Here is a 13,591-nt window from a genome sequence, read left to right as displayed (position 1 = left end):
TCCTTAGGCAGTAGTAGCCTAGAGTTTGAGCATCTGGTGTTGTTATATAATAGTGTTGACATTTAATAGTACGCTAACTTGCATGTGACATCATTTAAATGCATGAGTGTTAGCTTGATTGTAACATGGACATTATTCATATTTTGACTGCTAAACAACCTTATAAATCAGAGGATCGAGTCCCACTTTGAGGGGAAACGTGCACAGAACAAAATGTTTTTTTTAACCAAATTTTTGTTTACCACAGAAAATGACAGTGTCCCATAGTAAGAGCTTGCTTATAATTCCTAATATGAACATGATTCTGACTACAGAGTGACGCACAACTTCAGAAGTCCATGACTGGCAAAGTTGAAGCCTTTCTCTAACAGTATGCAATTATTGTTGCAGTTTTTGTGTGGCAACACAAACGTTTTTTGAATCAAATAGGACAAAAACAGAAGCAAGGAACAACACAGGCAATTGATTGTCATGCTATGAGCTGGTTTGCATATTATAGCTATTGAATTTCAGTCCAATCCATGCGGTTAAACTCTTATCAGGACACAATTCAGGATACAAGTTGCATGTAATGATCAGGAGTAAATGGAGTCAAAGTGTCCTTTGCCTGTATTCCACAAGACTCTTTCTTCATGGTCTGGTTGGCTGCATGCATTCCAAGGCCATGTTCTGTGGTAAATATTCTGAGAGCCAACAGGCTCATGCATAGTAAACCAGGCTAGTTTTGGAGAGAAACATTTTAGGCTGACCTGCCCTACGCCTCTTCGCACTTGGCCCGAAACATCACCTCCAATCTCTTCACCAATGCTCTGCCACTCCTCTAGCTGTCTCCCACAGTTAGCAAATTGTATGGGTGACTAGCGTAACAGGAGCTAAAGCGCTATTTCTGCCATAGAGACAAAGCCTGGCAGTCGTTTGTTCCTCTTGTTGGATTTTGCCAATGCTGTGGCACCAAAGACTTTGTTGGATCTTACTCTGACATAGAAGATTATGATGTGCACATGCAGTATCAGTTCATACTCCACACAAGGGTTTATGCGCAACATTCAGAAATGACCTCTGCCTTGTATAAAGGAGTGGTGAAATGCAAGTTTTAAAAAAGGGCTTGCCACATTCAGAAATGATGACAGATTGTCAGCTTGTCACATGTACTTGTCATAGGCAATCAGTCATGGTTGATCACCCCATAAACAGACATATTTTACAGATTATTTCATGCTGTGCGCTGAAGATGGTCCATACTAGGCAACATGAGCATGATAGAAGCCGGCATAAAAGGCCTGCCCCAGCTCACCATATGGTGCTAACCCAGAGGAATTTGCTCATGTTGAATGATGTCAATGGAAAGGCTTAAACCAAAATGTGAGCTGTGGCTTTCTTTTCTCTCGCTGTGACACAGCCATAGCTAAGTCCAGGCTATTTCTGTCCGTCTTTAAGTTATTGTCTTCGCTTGAGTGGCCTCACATCATTATCATGAACCAGACTCTTCTGTTCCTGCACAGATTCCCCAGCGCTGACTCGTGGGCAGGCGGCTTTTTGACTTTTATAGCAGCATGAGTTAAATCCGAGAGTGCTTCAAGGGCATGCAGTGGTGAACGAGAGAATTTCAAGTGGCAGAAAAAGGGAGCGGGAAAAAAGGACACTTATGTGACTTCCTCATTCTGATGCACTGAGACTTCATGTAGTTTGCGGAGAATTTACTCTCCCGAAGATAATGTGCTTTGCTAGAGTGCACAATGAATTTTTTTGTTGCTGTTGTTAGTGGTGTTTGCCACCAAATGTTCCTCTCACTTCTCCATAATTACCAGCTCCGATTGCAGCCATTACGCTCTGCCACAAACACAAAGATGATTATGGCTCTAATTAGCTACATCTGAGTGCAGAGTGGCAGGGAGAGATTACGTAGCATTCAAAAAACACTCTAGTGAGGAATTTCTAAAGATGTGCTCCCTTGAAAAGGCAGGGAGTCAAGTATCATTTAGAAATAATTTCATGTGGAACTCAAAAAGATGCAAAGAGATAATGGCTATGGGTAGGTCACGACTGACAAAGGCTTTTGTTTTAGAAATCTTGATGGACATAATAATAATAAATAATGAAATAGCTTGAAAAAAAATAATGAAATCCATCACCTCGTTTTATTACAAATACACACAAAAGAGAAAAATATCTAAGCTGTGGAACATGCAGACTGTAACTGCTGTATTTCTAAGCAGACAGAGCAATGAGCAAGACATTGTCCTTAGTGCTGTGTTTCAGTTCAGCCGTTCACGTAAACATTACCTGAAGTACAGGAGAGAGAAGGAAATTCCCTGCACATGCTGAGTGTGTATTGGCACAGTGGACTGTGGGTGTACACTTTTCAGAGAAAAACAAAATACTGATCTAGAATCAGTTTTTGCCTTCCATCTCATAATCTATATAATTGTAGGAATAAAAGGAGGTGATATGCATGCATTTATAAATACTTTGAATAGATGCTGCAAATAAAGTAATATATTGTCACTGCTGGGACAAAATCTTCATTCATCCATCTTCATTTTTCATATTTTCGCATAATTTCAAATCTCGAGGTTTTGCTCAGACTGTGACAATTTATATTATAATATGCTATATTTATATTTTTAAATATGCACTAACATTTAGAAATTTGCAATCCCCATTCAAAAATTCAAATTAAGTGCTTTTAATATGCAGAAAAGAAAATATACAATGATTGTAGGACATTTCATTTAACAGATTTCAAATAATTGATAGGCCACTATGAATACATGTTAGAAGAGTCCAGAATAATGAATGCAGCTGTAGATGTTAAAATGACTGAAAAAGCTGTATAACAACATAAATAATTAAATTGTAATAAAATTAATATCCACAATTCATCATACACTGTATGGCCAAAAGTATGTGGACACCCTTCCTAATCATTGCATGCCGGTGTTTCAGCTATAGTCATTTATAACAGGGGTATAAAATCAAGCACACAGCCAGGCAATCTTCATAGAAAAACACTGGCTGTAGAATGGGTCAGAGCCCTGATCTAAACACCGCTGAACACCTTTAGTATGAATTGGAACACCATCTGTGAGCCAGGCCTTCTCATGCAACATCAGTGCCTGACTTTACAAATGCTCTTTCAACTGAATGGGCATAAAGTCCCACAGACACACTCCAAAATCTTGTGGAAGGCTTTCCCAGAAAAGCTGAGGCTGTTACAGCTGCAAAAGTGGGGCAACTTCATATTAATGCTCATGGATTTGGAATGGGATGTCCAACAAGCTCATATATGTGTAATGGTCAGGTGTTCACATACTTTTTGGCATACCTATTTGGCAAATGTTTGTAATATTTACATCTACTTTGAAAGAGTTTATATTGTGAATAAGTAACAAAAATGATTGCATGCATTGAACCCTGGATACTGCACTATGAAAATGTGCATCATGGAAATGTGACAGAGCATTGTGGAATATATATATATATATATATATATATATATATATATATATATACATATATATATATATATAAAATGCAACAGCTGGACACAGTAACCATTTTTCTTCATTCAATTTCAACATATCATGAGAATATTGAAGCATGAATCCAGCATCGTGCATTGAATCAAATCATAGGCTTCGTGTATTGTTTCACCCCTATTAATATGGCAAAGCTTTCAGTTGTTAGTCTATAGGCAACATTTTATGATATGTTTTGTTTTCGAAAGGGTGGGGTGGGGGGACTCCGCTTTTCACCAAAATTACATGTGCATGTACACCTGTCAGGCATAACATTATGACCACCTCCTTGTTTCTACGCTCATTGTCCATTTTATCAGCTCCACTTACTATATAGGTATACTTTGTAGTTCTACAATTACAGACTGTAGTCCATCTGTTTCTCTGCATACTTTTTAGCCCCCTTTTACCCTGTTCTTCAGTGGTCAGGACCACCATGGACCCTCACAGAGCAGGTACTATTTGGGTGTTGGATCATTCTCAGCACTGCAGTAACACTGATGTGGTGGTGGAGTGTTAGTGTGTGTTGTGCTGGTACGAGTGGATCAGACACAGCAGTGCTGTGTCCACTCACTGTCCACTCTATTAGACATTCCTACTTTGTCAGTCCACCTTGTAGATGTAAAGTCATAGACGATAGCTCGTCTGCTGCTGCACAGTTTGTGTTGGTCATCCTCTAGTCCTTCATCAGTGGTCACAGGACGCTGTTGGCTGGATATTTTTGGTTGGTGCACACTTCTCAGTCCAGCAGTGACACTGAGGTCTTTAAAAACTCCAGCAGCACTGCTGTGTCTGATCCACTCATACCAGCGCAACACACACTAACACACCACCACGACATCAGTGTTACTACAGTACTGAGAATGATCCACCACCCAAATAGTACCTGCTCTGTGAGAGTCCATGGGGGTCCTGACCACTGAAAAACAGGGTAAAAGGGGGCTAACAAAATAATATATACATTAATATATATAGTATTAATATATACTCAGTCCTATGTAGTATTATATAGTAAGTTGAGCTGATAAAATGGACAATAAGCCTAGAACCAAGGAGGTGGTCATAGTGTTATGCCTGATCGGTGTATATTTCATTGCAACACTGTCAAATACTTGAACCACACAAGTTCTTGCTACATAATTTGTGAACAAACAACAGAAATGCACCTGCGTATGGACTGTTTTACTCAATTTGTTCGGTACCTCAGTAAAAACTATTTAAAAAACAACTTTTTAGAGTATACATTTTCATATTCTAGGAATTTATGGCAAGTTCTCACACAAAGACAAAAGTTTATATCCAATACATAAAAATCACAATATACACAATACAAAAATATGCAATATTTTACGGTTTCTAGTGGAACAGAAAGCAGGAGGTAGATTAGGTATCAACTGTTAAAAATATGTGCAACAACGAATAAGTAAATAGTACGGTCTGTTATATATCACATAAACAGCATTATGCACATGGAAGCGGTAAATCCCAGCAGTGTATTTGAAATGTACACACATTTTAGTTTTTGGCATGATTGAAAAGAGGCACTGAGGGAAGAAGCTGTTCCTGTGTCTTCTCAAACAGCAACAGCATTGTGCATCAGCTTTACCACCATGCAGCTGCCTAGTTAGTGTGTAAACAGCAGCAGAGAACAGCCTCTTGTGAACAAGTGTTTCCGAGCAGATGGCACAGTTATGGCCACGAGAGAAGCGAGGCTGCTGTTGGTCGCTGCAGCAGCATTTCTGGCTAAAAGTCACTCATCCGTTTGGATATTGAAACAGCTTCACCAGTTCTAGCTTTAAGCCTTATCACTGAGAGAGGCACCGCAAAACTGATCTCAATTCAGCGTTAGATCACAGCAGCCTGGCTGGCTGGCCCAGAGAGAGGAAGAGGAGGGCAGGCATGGAGTGCAGACGGCATGAATGAGTCGAGCATAAGGAGCATATTGGATGAACAGAATGGAAAGAGCAGACATGAAAGGAACATGGAGGGAAGAGGAGGGGGTTCAAGGCTGTCAACCTCCGGATGGACATGAGCCAAGGGGGCGGGGCAGCATCTGAGACTAACTTTGATGTGTGTGCGTGCATGTGTGTGTACGTGCATTCTGCTATGCACCGTATCTATCCATCTCTTCTACTCTAACCCCACCCTGCTAAGCGTAGTATATAAGCAATAGGAACACTCTTAAAGAGAGTTCTGGTTCCCTAAGGAGAATTTTTAAAAATGTTTTTTAAAAGTGTTTTACAGAATTTGAAAATGCCAGATGTCCTTTACAATGTGTTAAAAATTCATTATGAATGGACCATTAAATACAACTGCTTCAGAATGAATTAGGAAGAAATCTGGTCTCATTATCTTCCTTTCAAAATTAAGAAAATCTTTCCTTTTCCTGTAAAGTGACCATTTTGTAGATATGTGGTTTTGTCACAACAGCGACAAAATTGGTTATTCAACAGCTCCAAAGACCCGTTTTAATACATTTTATTTATAAAAAATATCAAGGAAAAATGAGTTTTCTTTGCTTTTTTGAAATAAACAGATTGATGTAATATGTAAACATGGTTAAAACAAATCATTCACTCTGCATTTCATACATTGCATATGTGGAGACCCATTTTGAATTCATTGTTTTTGTGATGTCACAAAAAATAGCACATTTACATACAAACCACCTATTCAAACTACAGCAGTTTACGCTCACCATTCTCACCATGAAGGTCTAAGGAGTGTTTCAGCTCTGAGTGCTTTTTGAATGAGGCATGATATAGGGCAACCAATCAGAAGTCATTTACATATATAAGTCTTAAAGGTCAGATTCCAAAAATAGCCTGCATAATTCTAAGGGATAAAGAGCAATTGGAAAACAGTCATGTAAATGTGAACTATGACCATTTTTGGTACATAAAGCCTCAGAAATGTCATAAGTGGACTAGCGGGAAAAAATAAAATACAATAAAAATATAAGATATGACCCTTTAAGAGAGAAGCCTTCGTAGTACTCATTGTACTCCATGGCACTGCTACAAGAAGAGTATGTCCACATTGCTTTTTTGCTATTATTTTTCATTTTGGAGTCATGAAATGTGACTGGCATGTATATCACTTCTCTGTCAAAACATCTGGTAAACAATAAACCCCTGATGTTGTTGGCTTTGTGGTGAAATGCTGTGATGACAGTAAAATCTTGATAATCTCCAGAGAAACAGAGATTCAGCTGCAGCTGTAGATCAGCAGATCCGGTCAGCAAGGTAGTGAACTGTACCCTCTAGTGGTGTCATGGCCTCACCACAACTATTTTAAGTTGCGGTTTAGTTTTATTGAACGGTGGGCTTGTGAGTACCATTCGTCTCACCTTGACCTGAGCATAATATTTTTCAATGTACTCCACCTAACCAAAGATAACTAATTTAGATTAGATGACTGCTCAATAGCATCCTAAAGAACCAAAATTGGACCACCAGAAGGAGACCAAAAATGGTAGCACCATGTGATAAATTCTCAGAGGTTTGCCTAAGCTAGAAATCCCAGCCGACTGATTTCAGACAATCAATTCCAGACGGGCGGGGACATGGAACCCTCTGTCTCCATGCCTGCCCAGACAGACGCCTGCCTCCCACTGGCCTTGTGTGCGCTGTTAGGACCCTCATGAGCCAGATGCACCACATGCAACCTGAATTTTGACTGGGGTTTGTAACTGTAGGAATCTGTCTCAGATTCATTCATTCAAAGCTACTAGTTACCCTGTGTTTTCAATACAATTGTGAATGTTAACGTGGGCAGAAAGAGAGGGATTGGCGATTTGCATGTCCACCAAGACACTGATTGTTCTGATTAGGCAGTGATGTGAGGATTCAGCTATCATACACTGCTGATGTTCCTGACTCTAAAGGGCAGTCATCTGTTATCATATATGCCATATTGGATAATTGCATGCATCAGAAGTAATGATGCAGTGTCTGTGCACTACTAGCTTAGTGAGTGAAACTAAAGTGTCAAAACTTGATTTGTTATGGTGGTCAATAATTGCAGAGTTGGTAGCAGCAGCATAAATTAGCACAACCTCAGGCATGTAAATTAAAAGAGGTACACTGACTTTGTATACTGTAAGCATGCCAAGTAGTGAGAACTACTGCAGTGTAATCTTTTCAGGTTGGTGGATTTTCTGTACAGGAATTTTGATAATTTGAGAGAGTATTTTACACAAAAAGCTGTACATCTTAGTACTCAGTGGATAAGTGATAAAAAAGAGGAATTACATTGGTTGTTGTTGCCTCTCTCAATCATATTTCTTTTTGTCTTTTTTTTAAACAAATCTTGTTATGTGTTTTGTGTAATCTCTGTAATTTCATGCAAGTTTCAGTCTGACACTGTGTTGGCTTTGTTTTTCCTGTGCATCTCTGATCTGCAGGTATATCCGGACCATGTACCTTGGCATACAGAGTCGCAGGCAAAAGGAGAACCAGCGGCGTTTCTACTGGGCTATGATGTTCGAGTATGCTGATGTGAACATGCTTCGGCTGCTTGAGACCTTTCTTGAGAGTGCCCCACAGCTGGTGCTCCAGCTCTGCATCATGATCCAGAAAAACCGTGCCGAGACGCTGCAGTGTAAGGAGTGCCCCAAGGCTCTATACTAGGACTACTGATGTTTCTGCATTGTGTTACTGTCATACTGGTTTTGTGTCTTGAAAATGTAAATGTCACAGTATCTTTGTTTGTGTGACTGGCTAAATTGTTAAGGTGTAAAGATTTCTTTTGCACTAAAATGATGTACTACTACTGTACAGTTTGCTACTATTGTACAAAATACTTGTTTCAGAAGCAATGTTTGCTTTAAGTTGACATGGATGGCTTTGCAGTTTTGTGTGTCATTTATCTGTATTGCATACTCAAGCCATTCTGTTTCCTGATTAGAAATGTTGCTGAAAAGGCGCCTTTTAATTTTTCATGAGTATGGCTCTAGGCTCTGTAACAACATTATGCATTGCAGCACTCTCTAATCAATTCTGTTTTTGAAATCAAACTAGAATATGAATATGACTGGATCTCACAGTTTTGTGTTGCATCAATTCATCAACAAGTCACAAACATTTTAATCATGTACAGATGGGGCACATCATTGCCTTTCCATTCTGTATATCTGGAAAAAGCTGACTTGTGTATGAGTCCAACAAAAAAGTGTAAGAACTGTCATGGTTGAGACTTTTGAATTATCAACAGTGTATGTGTGGGGACAAGCCTTTTCTGCTGCTCAGCACATAGGCTGAGATGTAGGACCATTTCTCACGTTTGAGGTGACAGCACTGACAGCAACGCAGATGCCTCTATGAACATCCTGAAGAACACTGAGCTCAGCAGGATGAATAGTAAACTTGGCTATGCTATAAAAACGATACATAGCAAAAGCAAGAGGTAAGTCTTAGAGAACACCTCTAAGATTGAGTGTGAAATAGAGAAATAGAGAGTGGTGCTGATTTCACTCATATAAAGTTGCTACATACACTGTCAAAGAATATGTGAGTTATATAAGGTTGGACCATTTTTAATTTTCTTTATATTGAGCTGAACTCTTTTCTCACTACATACAATATGAGGTTTTATGGCAGGTCATAACTTTGTGAGCCATTATTTTAAACTAGTCTTTTCACCCCTTTCTCTGACTTTGCCTTTGAAGTAAAGAGCATTTGCCTTAAGAGGAATTCTGTGTAATTTAATAGTTGAGATGTAAACAAATTCATGGTTTGATTTAGAATGGTTTATTGTAGAGAAACTTACCTTCTTGGATTTCTAAACAGTGGTGGTGATAGGAACTAGGGGTCACAATGTTGCAAATGTAGCCATTTTATTTGCTATCCAAAACCACCAGTGAACAATACAGGTGTCTAAAGAGTTTTTATATGTGATATTAATAATGGTTAAATAGTGGTAAATCTATAAAAAATTCTTTGGGGGCTATTGTGCATTAGTACTCCCTTCATGTACTTTTCTGCTATAAATGGCTTTTAAAAACATATCATCGCTGTCCAAAGAAAAACATGCATCTCCATTTTTGTGAACATGGTGACTGTTGTTTATATCAAGTGAAAATTTCATGATGAATGAACCAATAGAAATGCTCCAAAATGACTAGGAATACAATATCTTACATTAAAAGTAAAGAATATTTTGCCATCTCCTGTAAAGTTACCATTTTGGAGATAGTTGTCTTTCCTTGAACAGCGACGATATGTTTTAGGCCAAGACCTTTTCAAAACTGTCTTAAAACAATATCTCAGGCATCTATTTGTGAGAGACCTTTAGAGCCATTAAACTACTCCGACTATTCCTAACACCACCCTGGCCAAAAATTCTGACTCAGTAAGTTTCTCCAGAATTGGTAGAAGTCCCCTTTACCAACATGTGAAAGATATGTTTGGTCAGTTTTACTCTTTTTACCGGTTTCTCTTCCTGTTCTCGTTCCTCCCTGCCCTCCCCTGCAGGCATGTCAGCAGTCGCCTCCCTCTTCTCTCTCTCTTGGGTGCTGGCTTCCTACCACAAGCTTCTGCGCGACTCTCGCGATGACCAAAAGAGCATGAGCTACCGAGGAGCTCTGGTGCATCTCCTGTGGCGCCTTTTCACCATTTCCTCCCGGGCGCTCTCCTTCGCCCTCTTTGCCTCGGTTTTCCACCTCTACTTTGGCATTTTCGTGGTGCTGCACTGGTGTGCCATGGCCTTCTGGGTGATCCACGGTGGCACCGACTTCTGCATGTCCAAGTGGGAGGAGGTGCTCTTCAACATGGTGGTCGGCGTGGTCTACGTCTTCTGCTGGTTCAATGTCAAGGAAGGCAGGACCCGATACCGAATGGTGGCCTATTACTCACTGGTGCTGGTGGAGAACACGGTCCTGACTGCCCTGTGGTATGCCTACAGAGACCCGACCACCACCGACTCCTATGCCGCCTCCGTCCTCTGCGGCGTCTTCCTGTGCTTCGCTTTAGGAGTGGCCTGCATGATCCTCTACTATGGGGTCTTGCACCCTATGGGGCCCAGGCTGAGGGTCTTGGCCAGTTCCTGTTGCGCTGAGCTCCTCTGGGGCCTCCCCTTGCCTCCAGAGGCTGAGCCTATGGCCCCTACCCCAGGGCCTCGGGGCTCTCAGGCCACTCCCACGCGGGGCATGGCTGCAGGGGACTACGGAGAGCCAGAGGAGACTGCCACGGACACCTGCCTGCCTGTATTCCAAGTGAGGTCCACAGAGCCCACTGATGAAGCAGGTAGACCCATTCGGCCTGAGGGCCCCCTCATAAAGATTGACATGCCCAGGAAGCGCTACCCAGCCTGGGATGCGCACTTTGTGGACCGACGCCTCCGTCGAACCATAAATATCCTCCAGTACATCAGCCCCAACGCAGTGGGCATCAGGTACAGGGATGGGCCTCTCCTCTACGAGCTGCTCCAGTACGAGTCCTCCCTATAAAGGCAGTCTCTGCTGCCATCCTCTCTCTCTCTCTCTCTCTCTCTCTCTCTCTCTCTCAGCCTCTCTCTCCTCTCATTCACTCTTTGCTTCACTTCTCTCCATTTGGTGCTTATTTTTCCTCTGTTTGATTCAGTTATTCTGTCAAGCTATTACAGTATATCAAAGGTCTAAAAAGAGTCTAAACAGAGAATCAACATTTATTTTCACAAATACAGAGAACAAAAAAACCTATTGCAGAAAAGGTATAAAGTCCGAAATTCAGCATTTCTTAAGCTGGGCCCTTGTTACGGTGTGAGTGTTCTACTGACATGTACGATTGATGGCGTCCATGTCCCTGTCAGCTCTGAGATGTGCAAAGCCGCATGGGAATGATGGAGGACCATAGTACTCATTGTCTTCTTTTGGGTTTCTGGTAACTATTTTGTGCCTAAGATGATTATGAGTGATTGTGAAGACTATAAATATGGTTTGATGCCAATAACCAACAAATAATCAACACCAACCAAACAATCCTGAAAAGCACATTTGTTTGCAAAACAAAAGCACACTCAACCAGCAGCACGTTTTCCACCTCTCTTCATCCTTTCAGTGGATAAGAGGGCGAAAGTTTCTAAATAGCTCTTTACTGACCCTCGTTAAAGTCTCAAAGAAAATTTGCTAACTTTCATATAAATAAAACTGTGTGCTGCTTTATGGATATATGTTAGATGTTTACATGTTAGTGGATTTAATTTACATTTGCAATTAAATCTAAAAAGTACACAATCCCCATATTACAAGTAATCACATTATGCTACAATTGTTGTGTAGGTATGGGCAAATAACACTGCCAGAGGCATTTTACTGAATAAGAAGGCCTTAAGGTATCTGTATTAAATGCCTTTACATTTTTTCATACTTTACCCATTAGTGGAGTGAGGTCTACTGGTCTGAGTTGTATGTGTGAATGCAGAGCATGAGTGTTTACATTTGGCCCATTTTACACATATTTTTTGTATTCTTTGTAAATGATAGCACAACTGATGAGATATTTTGCATATATGGCTAAAGGCTTATGAAGTGTATGTATTTTTTTTTAAACAAATTCTGTGAATGAGAAGTTCCCAAAGATTGGAAGGAGCAGGGTTTTATCAAAACAGTAGCTAGAGATGAAAAAAAAAATCCTAATAAATCACATTGGTTTTGGTATTATATTACAGCTTACAACAGAAAATGAAATCCTTGCAAAATGTGGTGCTAGCATTAATCTCTAAGAATCCTCCATCATTCCCTACTCAATTGAAGGTTCCAGATGAAATTGGCCTCTATACCCATTTTACTGTAGTTGAAAATAGACTTTGAGTGGAAAAAAACTTTGTAAACGACAAACTATTCTTACTATCGTTTTTTCATTAGAAGGCATATTCCTTTATATGTTGGTGTGCGTTGTAATAATCACAAAAGAAAAGGTTACTTTACCTTAAATCACCTGATTTTTACTCTAAAGAATGCATGCCAAGGCTGCGCACTTTGATGAGTAATTGGGTTCTCGATATGTGCCAGCCAACGTGTGAGTGTTTCAATGGTGCTTCTCTTTTGCAAAATAATTGGAACAAAGCCCTGCCGCATTATCGTCAATTTCCTGTACATAGAGCACTTCGCCTCCTTTGAGAAAAGCGTGAATCTGAAAGTGAATGTGGTATTCTCCATCCATTTTTTGGGGCTTGTGATGAGTTTGCCACAGGGACTGATGTCAGTGCACATATTTTATTCTCAGTTGCACAACAGAAAACTTTTTTTTTGTTTTCTGATTTTTCTGATAATGTGCTATATATAACCTTTAACATTTTGTTTGTAATATAATTTGTCTCAGCAGCGTAATAAGTACAAATACGAATATGGGATGCCAAGGTTCACCACAAAAATGGAGACATGGGCTACTACAGACCCCTTTGTGCCTGCTGTGATCTCAGACTGGTTGTAATGGAAGGGGTGATGGGTTTTTGCCAGGGATGGAAAAGAATGACTGGACAAACAATGATGTATACGTATGTGTGTGTGTTCATGCACACATTTCTATTCTACTGATGGCTGGATCTGGTGTCCAGTAGTTTGGCTCCATCCTTGGTTGCTGCTTTGGCCCTTACACCCCTATTATGTAAGCGTGATTGGGAAAACTCTGATGCAAAGGTTATATCACAAGACAGCAGCCTGGGTTCATAAACTGGCCTAAGGGATTGAAGGTCAAATGGGACAGGAAACCATTTGCAATGTTTCATAATTTCCACTAGTTAACAATGCAAATAAATCTCCCAAACCCTCTTGTTTAGAAACTTGAGTTTCCAGTTTGAAATTAGCATAGAGAACTGTGTCATGCTAGAGTCTTTCATGCTAGTTTCTGGATAGCTTCAAGACTTCAGCTTGGTCTGGTATTACTTTATAGTTTTAGTCACAGCTCTTAATCAGTATTTCTTCTGGGAAGGTAGTCTACCAGGTTTATGCTACAGCCTACAGTCTTAAAAATAAAGGTTCTCAAATTGTTTTGGCTTGGGTTTATGTTTGTAAGTGAAACCTTTGATTGACTGTTTGCAAAATTATGATTGACATGCCTCTCAACCAATCACAGTTATCTCTAAACATTCCTTTC

At 40.1% G+C, this 13,591-nt stretch overlaps 1 protein-coding gene across 1 annotated transcript in view; it reads left to right on the top strand.

Moving 5' to 3' along the window:
* The window catches only part of xkr6b (XK, Kell blood group complex subunit-related family, member 6b), a 70,488-nt gene extending 59,458 nt beyond the window's left edge, over window positions 1-11,030 (top strand). Inside the window, exons 2-3 of the mRNA XM_036581660.1 lie at window positions 7,924-8,120; window positions 9,992-11,030. Of these exons, the coding sequence (XP_036437553.1) occupies window positions 7,924-8,120; window positions 9,992-10,965 (1,171 nt within the window). The 3' untranslated portion in view covers window positions 10,966-11,030. The remainder of the gene's footprint in view (window positions 1-7,923; window positions 8,121-9,991) is intronic.
* The last annotated feature ends 2,561 nt before the right edge of the window (window positions 11,031-13,591 follow it).

This window comes from Colossoma macropomum, unplaced genomic scaffold (assembly GCF_904425465.1).
Source record: "Colossoma macropomum unplaced genomic scaffold, Colossoma_macropomum, whole genome shotgun sequence".
Lineage (NCBI taxonomy): Eukaryota > Metazoa > Chordata > Actinopteri > Characiformes > Serrasalmidae > Colossoma > Colossoma macropomum.
This window is presented reverse-complemented; position numbering and strand designations above follow the sequence as displayed.